This window comes from Notolepis coatsorum (genome assembly GCF_963971535.1).
Source record: "Notolepis coatsorum genome assembly, chromosome: 11".
Taxonomy (NCBI): Eukaryota; Metazoa; Chordata; class Actinopteri; order Aulopiformes; family Paralepididae; genus Notolepis; species Notolepis coatsorum.
In genome coordinates, this window is record NC_140175.1 from 94,126,901 (window position 1) to 94,143,598 (window position 16,698).

The following is a 16,698-nucleotide window of genomic DNA, read 5'->3' on the forward strand; positions in this document are numbered from 1 at the left end:
GGTCTGATGGTTGTGGGGGGCCTCAGCGGGGTTCATTTGTCGAGCTTCTAGCTCCCGCTCAGCTCCTGCTATGCAATATGATGCTGAGCGGCAGCTAGCATGAAACAGAACGTTAGGTTATGTATATAACCAAGTTCTGTGAATGCTAGTGACGCTCAGCGTCTAGACGCCGTTGCGGCCCTTGATTTTTCATTGTGGTGAAATTTGTTGGGAAGGAGATGAGTGTGTGGTCCCACCCCCGCTTATGTAGGTAAGCGGATGGGGGTGTGGCCAGATGAATGCTGGCATGTAAAGGTACATTTTGAAATGTATTCAGTGTAAATCCACTGAAGCGAGATTTATGCAATATGACGCTGAGCGTCACTAGCATTCACAGAACTTGGTTATATACATAACCTAACGTTAATGTCCCCATGGGCCGGACACGTCTTCTTTAAACAAGTCAAGAAGAAACATCACAATAAATCAAGAACAAAGACAAAAACACCAGGAAATCCAAAATAAAACGTAAAATAAATAAATAAAATTAATCCAACACTCCCAGACATCCCCCACGCGAAGGTAAGGAAAAACTCACAAAAAACCTAGCAATAGGAAAAAAGCACCACAGCCAATGTGGAGGGGAAAAACCTTAGAAGGGCCGTTCAAGGGGGGGATCTCCCTTTTTAGATGTATGATCAGCACTTAGCATCTCCCGGTCCGTTATACAGAGCTCATGCGGTGGTGCGTATACTACAAGATTATGAAACACGGGGAAACTTGGCAGCAAGCAGGCAGCTATGGATATGGAAAACCGTGTCAGAGAGAGGCTACATACATACATGGCAGCACTTCCTCCTTCATGAAGCAGAGCTCAGCCAATGGTGGGCTGGGGAGCTTCCAGTGGATTCTCCATTCATTCCCACAGGAAATGGCAGACAAATTTGGGTAGGTTGTGCAGAGCCGGGAGCGTCACAGCTCATACATAACACACCCTGGACGCTGCCAGAACAGTGGATCAGAATAGGTTCTTTCACAGCAAGATATCTCTCTGCCCACGGGAACAGACATACCCTCAGTGTGCTTGGCCTTGAGCCATCTTTCCTTGACTCTCTCTCACACACACACACACACACACACACACACACACACACACACACACACACACACACACACACACACACACACACACACACACACACACACACACACACACACACACACACACACACACACACACACACACACACACACACACAATCACACACACAATCACACACACACATACAGACACACAATCACACACACACACACACACACACACACACAACCACACGCACACACGCACACACACACGCACACACACACACACACACAAACAGACACACACACACAACCACACGCACACACACACAATCACACACACACACACACACACACACACACACACACACACACACACACACACACACACACACACACACACACACACACACACACACACACACATCCCACATTCACACTTGTCTTTCAGTCCCAAAGGAAATTACACAAATTATTCTGTCCAATGCACTAAGGCTGTGACTAATGAAGAGGCGGGGGGGGGGGGGGGGGGGCTGGGTATCTAACTAGTACTTGGGACACCCACACCCCCCCCCCCCCCCTCTCTGTTGTTGAGTTCCTTTGTTTGTGTCCTCAATCTGTGACCTCAAATAGCTGAATTTCTATTCTATTCTATCCAGTCAAATGTGAGCGTTATGAAAACGCACTGTGCTGTGTGAGTCAATCAGAGGCTTTGTTACATTTTGGATGATTTTTGGATTGTGGTTGAAGAGAAGAAGTGTTCTTGTGTATCTTGGAACAAACTCAAATTGGCTCAAATATATAATATAAATTATTTGGTATCAAATGAGACAAGTGTCCCACATTCGATACCACAGCATAGGACACTATTGGATCGATATTGCATAAATGGACTGCATTTATAGAGCGCTTTTATCCAAAGCTCTTTACAACTTATGCCTCACATTGAACCATTCACTCACACATTCACACACCAACGGCAGAGGCGACCATGCAAGGTGCTTACCTGCTCACCAGGAGCAGGTAGGGGTTAAGTGTCTTGCTCAAGGACACATCGACACGCTGCAGAGAGGAGCTGGAATCGAACTGGGAACCTTCCAATTACCAGGCGACTGCTCTACCACCTGAGCCACTGTCGCCCCCCCCCCCCATAGAGTGGTGAAGTGTGTGTGTCGTGCGTGTATGTATGTCTGTCTGTCTGTCTGCGTGCGTATCTGTGTGTGTGCCTGTCTGTGTGAGTGAAAGTGTTGTCCTTCACAGGTTCATCCCAGTCCCACCTCCCTCCATGCTGGTGCCTTGTATGGGAGCAGGAGGTGTTGTCTTCCTGCTGGTGTGTTGTAGGTGGTGTCAGCAGGAGAGGAGGAGGGGAGTCACACTGCTGTGTGCAACACAGGCACTCATCCCCCATCATCACCCTCCAAAGGTCACCCTGTACTGTGAGCCAATCAAGGGTGAGATCATCTGAAATCCAGTTTGACCATGATGACTACAGTCAACTTGAACCCTTTCACTACCACACTACCAAATGGTTAACCCTTTCACTGTGACAATACAGAAGGTTAACCCTTTCACTGCCACGCGACAAATGGTTAACCCTTTCACTACCACACTACATAAGGTTAACCCTTTCACTACCACACTACATAAGGCTAACCCTTTCACTGCCACACTACAGCGCCAAAAACCATGGAGAGACCTGCGTGCAAGTGATGCCAAAAATGTAATTGGGCGTCGGGCAACGGCGTCTACGTGTAGGTATATGATGGTCGGAGAAACAAGCCATGACAGCCCACGCAGAAGTATATATTGACATTAAGTTTCATTCTTATTTGTAAGAAGGGGACGCAACACAAGGCCACAGACAGGGTAGGTGAGGGTGCAGTGACACAAAACCATGGAAACAATTAGCTAAATAATAGTATTTATTTACAAAACACAGAGATCAAGGAGGACTACCAGTGGCACCAAATGAAATACAAAAGGAAATGAAATCCCACCCTCCTCTTTACAGGCGCGGACGCCCAAAAGTACAGGTGGCGGTGCTCACTCTAAGAGGGCTTGTGTCCATAGCCGACGTTTTATGAGTTGTCAGCTCCTTTCTGTCATTCATTTCTATGCTGGAGAAGCGCCAGGCGCGCTCCTCTTCCCAGCGACGCGCCTCGCGCTTTATGAGCTCTGTGCGGCAGCGTTTTTGGTCGGAGCGCTCTCAGCGCATAAAGTTGAAACTAGTTCAACTTTTTTGGAAAGGAGCGTGCTCATCAATGTAACTCATCGAGGAAGGGGCGGAGCCGCAGCTGGCGCGAGCTCTGGGGAGACCCAGATAAACGCCCGAAGCTTTTTTTTCTTCTTTTTTCAAAGCGGTCCGCCTTGAAAAAAAGGCTTTGAGTGGACACATAGCCTAAGGCTGGTGTCTTTAACATCAGGTCACCTACGTGATGCAAAATGTAGACCCAGGGTATCTTCCTGCCCTCAATGTCCCCGTGTGCGAAACAAAAGATTAATACAAAGAAAGACAATCACCATAGGCTGGGTGACAAACAAATATATACAGGTTAGGGTTAGAACAGAAATGTGCAACAAACTATAATGACCTAAACACAATACAATGAATCAGAGCTCTGTCACCAGCTCTACACCAAAAGGATTACACAAAAGATATTGATACTAACTACCAGCGCAACGAACCTGAGCTTTGACCAGCTCTACACAAAATACCTATTACTACAAAACAACATACTCTAAAGATACTTTCCTATAAACGAACAGCGCAGAGAGACAGAGCTTTCACCAGCTCTTTACCAGAACATACCCTAAGAGCCTCAGCTCTATAACCAAAAGACACAAAGAGCTCTCCCACAAAGACACAGATAATAGTTACCACAACCAATGAACCAGAGAGCTAACTAACACTGCACACAATGGGATATATGAAGGGGTGTGGAGCTTGATTGCTGACGAGCCTCGGCTGCTGCACTGGGGTGAGTTGCTGATTGACCAGCTGCTGCTGGAACTGAGACACCTGAGAATGGGGATATGTAGACACAAGAGGGAGACAAGACAACAACAAACAAAACATGCCTATATATACAACAGATATTATGCATTACTCCCTCTATATATATACATAAGGACAGGGTCCGTAACAGTAAGAAAGCAGAGTTCTTATTTTCTGTGTATTATTTTCACTAGTAGGTATCAGTGCTACCGTGACAAAATAGTAGGCTATATAGAACACTATACGTTTAGCAGTGACCTGTTTGTGTCATTTGTCCTTGTGAAAAAGTGTGTTTGTGTGTTTACTTGTCACTCAAATGAAAAGACAACAGCATAACTTTGTCACCTTGGCAAATAGTGGCAAATACAGAGGTTCACTTTTATTCTAGAACAAGTTGGCTGAGTGTACTGTAAGTGGTTATATATATGCTGTGGGGACTACCTGTTCTGTTCTGTCTGCAAAGAGCTGTAATTGTCTGGTATTATTGAACTATGAATAGACAGATCGGACTGTACCAGCACAAATGCTACAATTTGCAGATCATTGTCATTTATATAATTTGCATTGTAATTGTAATTATTTTATTGTTTTAATCCACTTTTTCTCCTCCTGTTTTTCTGTGTTTTTCTCCCATCCCAATTTTAGTCATGCCAATTCCCCCCTCCCCTTCCTGGTCGTTGCTCGCATTTCCCCCCCACTGGTCGGTCTAGGGAGGGTTGATAGATACTATCACATGTCCCCTCCGATACATGCGGAGTCAGCCAGCCACTTCTTTTCACCTGCCAGTGCGGACTCTCATTGGTGAGGTGTAACATGTGGGAGGCTCACACTACCCTCACCATCTCCCTTCCTCGCTGTGCAGGCGCCCTGACCGACCTGTAGGAGTCGCTGTTTACAATGACCAGATTACCACCCGCCGGCTTCCCTCCCGCTGACTCTGCCAATTGAGCCAGTATGACGGCGGGCCAAGCCGGAGGCAACGCTGACAGCCGGATTCGATACCAGTGTCTCTCTCGTTGGTGACGAGCGATTAGTCTGCTGCGCCACCCAGCCGCCTTGCATTGTAATTTATATACATTTGCATTGTAATTTATACAATTTCCATTGGAATTTATATAATTAAACTAAATAATAATAAGGAAAGCTGGCTTTTTCAGCTTAGATTGCCCCTCTGTTGTAATTACTGACTGCTATTATGTTCATGTAGATGTTGAGGGTACAGGCAGCGAGGACTTTCGAGAAATGTGCAAAATCATTTTATCAGCATCCATGCTCAGAACTAGACATTTTCTCTCCTGCCCCCCACTGTCTGTCTGTCTGTCTCACCCTCTCTTCCTCCCTGCCCTCTACTGTCTGTCTGTCTCACCCTCTCTTCCTCCCTGCCCCCCACTGTCTGTCTGTCTGTCTGTCTGTCTCACCCTCTCTTCCTCCCTGCCCCCCACTGTCTGTCTGTCTGTCTGTCTGTCTGTCTGTCTGTCTGTCTGTCTGTCTCACCCTCTCTTCCTCCCTGCCCTCTACTGTCTGTCTGTCTGTCTGTCTGTCTGTCTGTCTGTCTGTCTGTCTGTCTGTCTGTCTCACCCTCTCTTCCTCCCTGCCCTCTACTGTCTGTCTGTCTGTCTGTCTGTCTGTCTGTCTGTCTGTCTGTCTGTCTGTCTGTCTGTCTGTCTCACCCTCTCTTCCTCCCTGCCCTCTACTGTCTGTCTGTCTGTCTGTCTGTCTGTCTGTCTCACCCTCTCTTCCTCCCTGCCCCCCACTGTCTGTCTGTCTCACCCTCTCTTCCTCCCTGCCCTCTACTGTCTGTCTGTCTGTCTGTCTGTCTGTCTGTCTGTCTGTCTGTCTGTCTGTCTGTCTGTCTGTCTGTCTGTCTGTCTGTCTCACCTTCTCTATCAGCTCCTGACACATGTCTGGGAGTGTGACAGAGTGTTTGTGTCGTGTCTGGACGAGGACCACGTGCCATAGCACGCACACACACACACACACACACACACACACACACACACACACACACACACACACACACACACACAAATCATCTAACGTCTTTGTACCTCCATCTCAGAGCACAAAATGTCACACGCCTCCCGCCATCTTCAAACGATAAATCTCTCTCAGCAGGCAGAGAGAAGGAGAGGGGGGGGGGGAGAAGTAGAGGAGAGAGGAGCTGAGATGAGAGAAATGAGAGGAAGAAGGAGAGGACAGTTCAGGAGAGGAGCTGAGATGAGAGAAGAGGAGAGGGAGAAGGAGAGGAGAGTTCAGGAGAGGAGCTGAGGTGAGAGAAGAGGAGAGGGAGAAGGAGAGGAGAGTTCAGGAGAGGAGATGAGAGGAAGGAGAGGAGAGTTCAGGAGAGGAGATAAGAGAAATGAGAGAAGGAGAGGAGATGAGATGAGATGAAGGAGAGGGAGAAGGAGAGGAGATGAGATGAGAGAAATGAGATGGAGAAGGAGTGGAGATGAGAGAAAGGAGAGGGAGAAGGAGAGGAGATGAGATGAGAGAAAGGAGAGAAGGAGAGGAGATGAGAGAAAGGAGAGGGAGAAGGAGGAGATGAGATGAGAGAAAGGAGAGGAGAAGGAGAGGAGATGAGAGAAAGGAGAGGGAGAAGGAGAGGAGATGAGAGAAAGGAGAGGGGGAAGGAGAGGAGATGAGATGAGAGAAAGGAGAGGGAGAAGGAGAGGAGGTGAGAGGAGAGGGAGAAAGGAGAGGGAGAAGGAGAGGAAATGAGATCAGAGAAAGGAGAGGGAGAAGGAGAGGAGATGAGAGGAGAGGGAGAAGGAGAGGAGATGAGAGAAAGGAGAGGGAGAAGGAGAGGAGATGAGATGAGAGAAAGGAGAGGGAGAATGAGAGGAGATGAGGGAGAAGGAGAGGAGATGAGATGAGAGAAAGGAGAGGGAGAAGGAGAGATGAGAGAAAGGAGAGGGAGAAGGAGAGGAGATGAGAGGAGAGGGAGAAAGAGAGGAGATGAGAGGAGAGGGAGAAGAGATGAGATGAGAGAAAGGAGAGGAGATGAGAGAAAGGAGAGGGAGGAGAGGAAATGAGATGAGAGAAAGGAGAGGGAGAAGGAGAAGAGATGAGATGAGAGAAAGGAGAGGAGATGAGAGAAAGGAGAGGGAGAAGGAGAGGAAATGAGATGAGAGAAAGGAGAGGGAGAAGAGAACAGGCTGGTAATGCCTGGCAGAGAGGAGCTTGTTTGTTGTTTTTGCTGGAGGAGCAGTTTGTGAACCCTCCACTGCTGAGAACTGCTGCATTTTAAATCCCTCCTCGACAACAACCAACAGTATAAAGCAAAAATGTAATCCTATTATAATAATAATAACTTTATTTGTATAGCACCTTTCATACAGGGGATTGCAGTTCAAAGTGCTTTACATCAGTAAGAAATAAGACATACAATCAGTGTAAAACAAGCAGCATGAGCAAAGCATAAAGTGGGATAAAATAATGCAGATATATTAATCAAATCATATCAGAACCTCACGTTCCAATAGGCTTCTGTAATCCGTTACAAAACATGGGGCGTAGAGATAAAAGTAAAAATAAGTAAAATAATAGCAAGGGTAAAATGAGCAGACATATAAAATCACAGTTTTTCACATTAGGAGGATCTAACATCCCAACCATGTTTATGGTTTGATTCAGTTTTAGTAGAATAGAAAAGACATGAATGATGAAATGAGCACATAAAGTGCACTGCAGACATACTATAAAATCAATTTTTTTTACAGTGCAATAAAATAGTTCTGGAATACTGTTTAACAGTTCAAAGTCGTCTTTACCTTCTCTGTTTGGTATCCACAGTTTAAAACCTGACAGTCTTCCCTCTTGTTTGATACCCACTTTGACCTTTCGAACCTTCCACTCAGGGCGCAGTTCCCTCTCTCAGGGCGTGGTTCTAGGCCTGGGTCTTACACAGTTTTAAAGCCTGACCGTCTTTCTTGCTTGATACCCTATTGATATCCAGCCCGCTTCCTCCTATGGACATAAAATGTCACAGAAGACTGATTTGCCTTGTAAAAGGAAGGGTTTAATCAGCATTTGTACGTTTAACATAAACTTGTTGTATATGGATTCCAAAATGTCTCACTGCATTTGGATTGTTGCCATTAATCACAGCCCTGCAGACACTGCCCAACAGCAGTGTCTTCCCTGAGCAAGTGCTGCCCTCTGCTGGACAGAGATAGTGTGTGGTAGAAAATATTTCTCTCCACTCTGGGAGGTAGTTTCATAGAAAAGGATAATAAAAAAGACACAATAGAAAAACAAAGTGATACATCATTTCACAGTTTCCTCTATGCAAACTGACTTTCCACTATGCTAACTGACGTGCCACAATGCAAACTGACCATTCCTTCTGTTATAACAAAGAAGGCATTACTTGCTGTAGAGATAGAGATACGGATTGCAATAGGTTTGCAATAGATTGCTATTTCTTCCATCTACATCATCCCATTGGGCTGTGATTTACACAACACAAGGAATCAGTGTCCTCTGATGACATCACTGGTGGCCTTATTCAAAGTCATTAGCTCAATAACTGTCAATCTAAAATGAATGTGTGCAAAACAGTTTAGACTTTAGAGCCTTGGGATACGTGTGTCTGTGAGATTATGTGCGAAATAAATCAGCGCTGTGCCCCTTCAAGTGACGCCTACACCGTCTCTATCCGCCCGCCACTTAGACATTTAGTTCTCCCCTCTCCCTCTCCATCCCCCGCTTTCTCCTCCTCCTCCGCGTCGTGCTCGGTCCTCCTGACATCCCGCTGGGCACGTTGAGTCCTCTCAGAGGCCCTCAGCTGTCTGTAGTAACGTCGGTTCTCCTCCGGGTGGGAGACCACGGACAGGGGCAGTCTACAGATGGCTGGGCTCTCACTGGAGATGAGGAGGAAGATGAGAGTGGACAGACAGAAGGGCCAGGTGCACGCCGGTAATCCAAACTGACAGGGGGGAATGGGGGATGGCATGGGAGAGGAGAGGGAGAGCACGATGAATGATATGGTAAAAGTCCAAACGATTTGACGAGGCTTTGCTTAGAATTTGGTGTATATAGAAAAGGATATTCACTACTTACTACAGACATCACATTTGCGATCGCTGAGCTCATGTATGCGCAGAAAAACGCTGCGAGAGAGGAGACAAACAAATTATTAAATTTAAAATCAATCCCATGAAATCTGGTGTGTAATTGTAATGATGTAAACAAGACGAAAGTCTTTCTCTGGTCTGCATCCCCTTAACAATTGTGTGTATTGAGCTGTATTGTACCCATTCTGCAATCTGTTAATAACGTTTTCAATCAATCAATCAATCAATCAATCAATCAATCAATCAATCAATCAATCAATCAATCAATCAATCAGTTGCCACAGTGCCAGAATAGCTATATTATAATATTAGTCATACCAACAAAGCGCATGTCAGTTATGTCCAGAATGATTGTGACACATATCTCATAAGCACAAAAAGGTACTTAAGTATTTAGTTACTTTTAAACAAAAACCATTAAGACTTTCTGCATTCTCCAGTGTCCCCCCAATATCAAATGAGCAAATAATGAATATGAAATAATGAAACTCAGCACTTTTATGACTACAGGTTAAAGTAAAAGTATCCTAGATGCTATTAAAATACTGAAAATGTAGTTTTTCCTTTAAAGGGGCTATGCGTTATAAATGTCATTTTTCAGTCTCTAGCATTGTATTATAGTAATAGGAGTTCGTATCAATGTGTTTTTGGGCCTAAATACTATATTGACGAATTCCTCAGCTACAGCCCATCCCCTGTTTGCCTCTAGTAAATCAGGTCATGTTGATTTGACGACCTGGTGCACGTCACAGGGCGCTGTTTATAGCGCACGGTGATGTGATTGGCTCTGTGGTTTTAGTAATGCCCGCCTCCATTCTTCGACAGACAGACCGGCGTTAGCTCTCGGGACTCGGGAGCGATCGCTAGCTAGTTAGCACCAGCCGGGGCCGGCGTTAGCAACCGGGGGCGTCGCGGAGCATTCAGCCTGCTGGCTACCTAGATCCACTTCAACCAGCGTCGCGGAGCATTCAGCCTGCTGGCTACACAGCTTGTCGGTGTGCTAATAGCCTCTGCAAGCTAACGGTAGCTGGCTCCAGGCTATTAGCACATCGACAAGCTGCTGGAGCTCCCGACGCTCGGCTGGTTGAAGTGGATCTAGGAATGCTCCGCGACGCTCCCGGTTGCTATCATGTGCAGGTCCTCTTCTCAGACCTGTGTACTGCACACGCATCATGCAAGCTACACATCGCTGCATGTTGATCAATGGTGGCCCACTCGGTGCATCACAGTGGGCTACTATTGTGCTAACAACAACCGCGGTGTCCGGCTTGTCGGCCGGCATGAGTGCTCGATTTAAAATGGTTCTCTCCTCTTTGTATACCTTTGTCCTCACAAGTATTCTGCCAGGGAACTTATGGATACGACAATAGTAGTAGTTATAAGGTGTTTGATCATTGTGTCGTTGTACATATTGTGTATACACCGTTAGAAGCTAACGTAGCTTAGCTTGGTAGCTATTGTGCTAACAACATACCCCGACGTCTAGCTTGTTAGCCGGCATGAATGCCCGATTTAAAATGGTTCTCTCCTCTTCGTATACCTTTTTCCTCACAATTATTCTGCCAGGGAACTTATGGACACGACAATAGTAGTAGTTATAAGGTGTTTGAGCTTGTAACGTTAGTTAGCTCATAGCTATCGTTTGAGCTTGTAACGTTAGTTAGCTCATAGCTCTCGTGTACCACGATAGCTATGAGCTAACTAACGTTACAAGCTCAAACACCTTATAACTACTACTATTGTCGTGTCCATAAGTTCCCTGGCAGAATACTTGTGAGGACAAAGGTATACAAAGAGGAGAGAACCATTTTAAATCGGGTATTCATGCCGGCTAACAAGCTAGACGTCGCAGCATGTTGTTAGCACAATAGTAGCCCACTGTGATGCACCGAGTGGGCTACTATTGATCAACATGCAGCGACATGTAGCTTGCATGGTGCAGTGCTTTGCCCCACAGGTCTGAGAAGAGGACCTGTGGTACCCTTGACTGAGATTTCATAATCAAAACTGTTAGATCAACCCTGAAAACTGAAAATATCTGTGGTAATAGTTCATAACATGGACTCTCAGAGTGATGGAACCTATGTTAGCTTCTAACGATGTATACACAATATGTACAACGACACAATGATTTACATTATTACAAATATGGTAACGTGGTTGTGGCTTTTACAAATAGTGGTAACATATATATATATAGATAGACAGTACTGCTACATCTCTATATTTATGACATACCATATTTGTATGTAACCTGAAACCTAAGGGGGGACCCTGATGTAAACAAGACGAAAGTCTTTCTCTGGTCTGCATCCCCTTAACAATTGTGTGTATTGAGCTGTACTGTATTGTACCCATTCTACAATCTGTTAATAAAGTTTTCAATCAATCAATCAATCAATAAGACCTCCACCTGGATGGAATGACGGGGAGATGGGCGGAGCTATTTGGTGGGTGGCTGTCACTCAAAGTGTGGGTGGAGCCAAGCCAATAATAGCCTGCTTTCATGAGGCTGAAAAATGCTGGTTTTGAGTACAAGATTAGAAATATAAAACAATGATTATTTTTGGAATAAAAATTACACATGTGTTACATAGACTCACAGGAAGTGTGTAAAGTTGCCCAAATAGTGCTAGGAATAGCACTGCATGACACCTTTAAAAAAAGTATCTACTAACTAAGGCACACTGCAGGCCTGAATCACATCGTTTCACTCATATGTGACTCAGATCTGTTTTTTCATGATTTTGGCCACTTTCATAATATGTGGTCCGGTCCTAAATCAGATACAGGTTAGATTTTTTGCAATGTGACCTCAGTCTGAACAGTCATATCAGAATTCATGCAACCTCTACATCACAGATTGACATTCATCACAATTCTGTGCTGGCGGGAGGCACTCTGTGAATACAAACATGGAAGACAGCTGTGATGGAGGTGGTCAGTGGCGGGACAGTGAGGTGTTTGTTTACCATATAAGTATTTAGGGTGATACTTCTGTACAAGCAAAACGTGAGGGGGTGTATCATAACCGGTCTGTGTTTGAAAGCATATTGAAAGAAGAAATGTCTCTCTTTCACCTCTTCCTCGCCCCTTAGCATCTTCTTACAAATGAGTTGGCCTCCAATGCACATCAACTTGTAAATTAAACCATAAACTGTGACTTCAGTGTCCTCCATTGATTGAAAATTGTATTAACAGATTGCAGAATGGGTACAGTACAGTACAGCTCAATACACACAATTGTTAAGGGGATGCAGACCAGAGAAAGACTTTCGTCTTGTTTACATCAGGGTCCCCCATTTTCAATTCATCATAACATATATGACACACACAACATACAGATAGACAGTACTGCTACATCTATACATTTATGACATACCAGATTTGCAAATACAGTACTGTTTGTGATACAAAAAGAGTCCAGAAAAGAGAGTATATACATTTGACGTAGAAACTACATTGGAGGAGGTTGGGTAGGTAGGTGGGGTGGGGTTGAGTGGGTGGGGGGGGGGGGACTGTACATTGGAGGTGGTGGGGTGGGTGGGTGGGGGACACTGTACAACTGTACAAGCAAAATTGTACATTGGAATATTGACAAAACCATGTTTACGTGTCAATCAGGAGCGTGACCCGTTCACACTGGAATCTGATATTGGCCACATTTAAAATGACTTACCACAAGTTAGAGCTAGCAGATGGCTCTGCCATGTTAACGCGTAGAACATCCCTCCAATGGCGATGCAGGACAGAACGCTGTTGTATCCCCACAGCCCAAAGTAAATGTCCTGATGAGGGGCAGCCAGAGCCAGACCTGGTACACACAGATGCATCAAAGCCAGAACATAACGTACCGTTGCGTTAACTGCTCAAACAAAGAAGTCGTACTTTTTTGGAATTTTGGGAAATTGATTCATTACACGATGGGTAAATGGCAGCGTGTCTAATGTTAGCCAAACACTCTAACAATACTGTGTTTCCATAATGGGGTCAATGTAAATATACAGTGCTAGAATGACCATACAATCACTATAGTGAGGATTCTTCCTTCCATAGAAGGAAGACTGCTAATTGGACTCCTGTACATTCGAAACATCCCAACACACCCAACCCCAAACACCTACTATATTGTATGTAATGAGTACTTTTATGGTTCATTCACAATATAGGCCACAGTGCATTCAGTGCTCCACAACATGAAGACATAATTGTTTATATTTTCTATGAATGGAACAGACAAAGCAGCTTTGGTACCGGAGAGCGTGCCAACCACAGAGCCCAGCACGGCATGGAGGCAGATGGTGGGAGAGCAGAGCAGCAGGGCCAGCAGGAAGACGCCTCCAGTGCCGGGGTTGTCACAGCCGTACACCTGACCCACGCCAGCTGGCACAGACAGGAGGAGCTGTGCCAACAGGATGTCACAGGTGATGAGCTCGGTTTGAGTTAAAGGTATAGAAACTGTAATGACAGTCAAACAGCGCCCTCTATAGGCAAAAGAGCCCCACTTGGTATTGCACTTTGCACTCTGGATATGAAATATAGAAATTAGTGCTACGGAGTAATCGTGCTAATCAGATGTATGTACAGAGTTGCAGCATTGATATGTACAGTGGTGCAGGTATAAAGACACTAAGTAATACTGGTCAGCGTAAGAGCAGGTAAGGGATATGTACAGATATAGATTTATATGCAGGTATGTACAGACAGATGTGGATATATATACATCAGTGGAGGCTGCTGACCAAATTTTTAGGTGAAGCACAAATTATTATATTATATTATATATTAAATTATATTTTTTAAACATCCCCAACGCTGTAACACCCCCATTCCTCCCATGTGTCAGGCTCCTCATTCGCTTCCATTCATTTTGGGGACCATGTTTAAATATCATACTTGTCATACTGAAGTATAAACAAACTATACTGCTGTGACGATTTAAATAACACAGACCATTCTGAGTCAATGGTATGCAAAACTGTACATTGGAATATCTAACATGTATTTAACACCTTCCTCTGCACGAGGCCACAGATGGGTTTTTATGTAACACAAGGACAATGAATGAATGAATGAATGAATGAATGAATGAATGAATGAATGAATGAATGAATGAATGAGAGAGACCACGGCGGGTTTATATTAACACAACAGAACTGAATGAGAGAGAGAGACAGAGAGAGACCACGGCGGGTTTATATTAACACAACAGAACTGAATGAGAGAGAGAGACAGAGAGAGACCACGGCGGGTTTATATTAACACAACAGAACTGAATGAGAGAGAGTGTGTGTGTGTGTGTGTGTGTGTGTGTGTGTGTGTGTGTGTGTGTGTGTGTGTGTGTGTGTGTGTGTGTGTGTGTGTGTGTGTGTGTGTGTGTAATAACAAGTATACTATAATCACAGGTGTATTATGGTGCAGTGCAGGGTCCATGTGTGTGGCTTGTGTCCAATAACAATAGTCCATGTATCTTTTGTGTGTGCGTGTGTTTAAGACTGTGGTCTTTGATAATGAGAATGTTATAGTTCTTCGTTCTACACTGAATGAATGAATGAATGAATGAATGAATGAATGAATGAATGAATGAATGAATGAATGAATGAATGATGAATGAAAACTTTATTTAACAGATTGCAGAATGGGTACAATACAGTACGGCTCAATACACATGTTAAGGGGATGCAGACCAGAGAAAGACTTTCGTCTTGTTTACATCAATTCAGTGCCACATACACACAGTCCTCATATCCCTCCTAGTTACACACAGTCATCATTATCCCTCCCATACAATACGCACAACACAACAGACTAACTCGTCTTGCTCAATACTTGTTTATGAGTTTTAAGAGACAGCACTGTAATCTCTCTCAACCAAAGCTCTGACACCTTGCTATCTGAAACACTGACACCATTATAATATCAACCTAATAATATCAACCTGATAATATTGAAACATTATCAATATAACGTTAGCTACCAACTTTAGCAGGGCTCCTAATAACACAAGATACATTTCACTATGAATTGAAAATGGGGGACCCTGATGTAAACAAGACGAAAGTCTTTATCTGGTCTACTGCATCTCCTTAATAATTATGTGTATTGAGCCGTACTGTATATTGTACCCATTCTGCAATCTGTTAAATAAAGTTTTCATTCATTCATGCCTTTTGAAAAGTGACATGGTCGATGTAGGAGTTATGATGCGGTTTAAATTCGGTTACAGTAAAGGTGCTCCCATAGTCCAGCAGACTGTACACAGAGCAGACTCCGCGGATGTCCGCGCGGCTCTGTGTACAGTCTGCTGGACTATGGGAGCGCCTTAACGTTACACAAACTGACATTCTAAAGCCAAGACACTTACCCATAAAGACGGTATCTCGATCGATCTCATCCATCGTTGAATAGTGCAGCTTCTCCATGTGACGAGTCCGACTCGAGCCGCGTGCATTAATCCCATGGGAAATGTAAACAATATAGCATCGCGAGCCAGCTTGTTGCATCAAATTGATGTTTGGCTTTTGTCTCCCGAGTGAAGTTAGAACTACTACACTTCGGCTGGTCCAGGCTAAGCACTGCAGGCTTTCGTTTGACAACAACTGAGATAAAAAAAAATATATATATATCATCAAACAGCAGTCTTTTGTGATCTAATCCAATCGATCCTTCATTTGCGTGAGGATGCTGTCGAAATCCACTATTCTGTTGATGCGTGACACACGTTCCATTTTCGGGACTCCGACTCCAGACAGTCACCCAAGCGATTCACCCAAATAAAGTTTTCATTCATTCATTAATTTGCTGTCTCCTTATAACCGTCTGCTTTTACTCTTAGCTTTTCTTCATAGGAGAATGTGTGAAAAGATTCCTGTATGATCCGATCTACGATGTTTGGAGGAGCATCCATAATTCTTTGCAAAAATAATTTCCTATATTAGCCAGCTACAACAACAAGGAAGTTAGTTAGAACTACACTAGTCTTCAAGTTCAACTGAGATTTAAAAAAATATATATTTATATCATCCAAGTAAACGATGCAGTGCACAACAATAACTGAACAAGTGAATAAAGATATTAAAATATGAATGATTATATTAGGCAAATAAATGTTCTTCTTCAGGCAAACAGATGATGCAACACAACGTTGACTATAGTAGAACACTGACGCCAGTCCAGCTGCAGACTTCCTGGCACCACTTGCAGACAGTCTCTGATTGGATTTTGAAGGTTGTCAATCATTCAACCTCTGTGTAATATTGGATGTCAAGGCTGTCAATCAATCAATCCTCCATTCAGTGGCAAGAGTTTAACTGCACAGACCGTGCTTAGATGAAATTAATAGCCTATTTTGATTCGCTGTTATATATTATTTATTTAACAAAGGGTCACACCTGTGAAGTATTCTTCACGAATAATTAAGGCAATACTGCAGTGCAGGCATGCTCAGAGCTGTCAATTTTGGCCATTTAAAAAAAAAAAAAAATGCACTGGCATTTTTTTACAGAGGAAAACATATATATATAAAAAAAATAAAAATAAAAAAATATATATATATATATATATATT

The 16,698-nt window shown here is 44.0% G+C and overlaps 1 protein-coding gene across 1 annotated transcript in view; it reads right to left on the bottom strand.

Annotated features, from left to right (window-relative positions):
* Positions 1-8,699: 8,699 nt before the first annotated feature.
* The window catches only part of LOC311237195 (urea transporter 1-like), a gene marked incomplete at both ends in the record, with an annotated part of 14,440 nt that continues 6,441 nt past the window's right edge, over positions 8,700-16,698 (bottom strand). Inside the window, 4 exons of the mRNA XM_084325004.1 lie at positions 8,700-8,984; positions 9,119-9,168; positions 12,812-12,946; positions 13,387-13,534. Coding sequence (XP_084181130.1) covers positions 8,700-8,984; positions 9,119-9,168; positions 12,812-12,946; positions 13,387-13,534 — 618 coding nt within the window. The remainder of the gene's footprint in view (positions 8,985-9,118; positions 9,169-12,811; positions 12,947-13,386; positions 13,535-16,698) is intronic.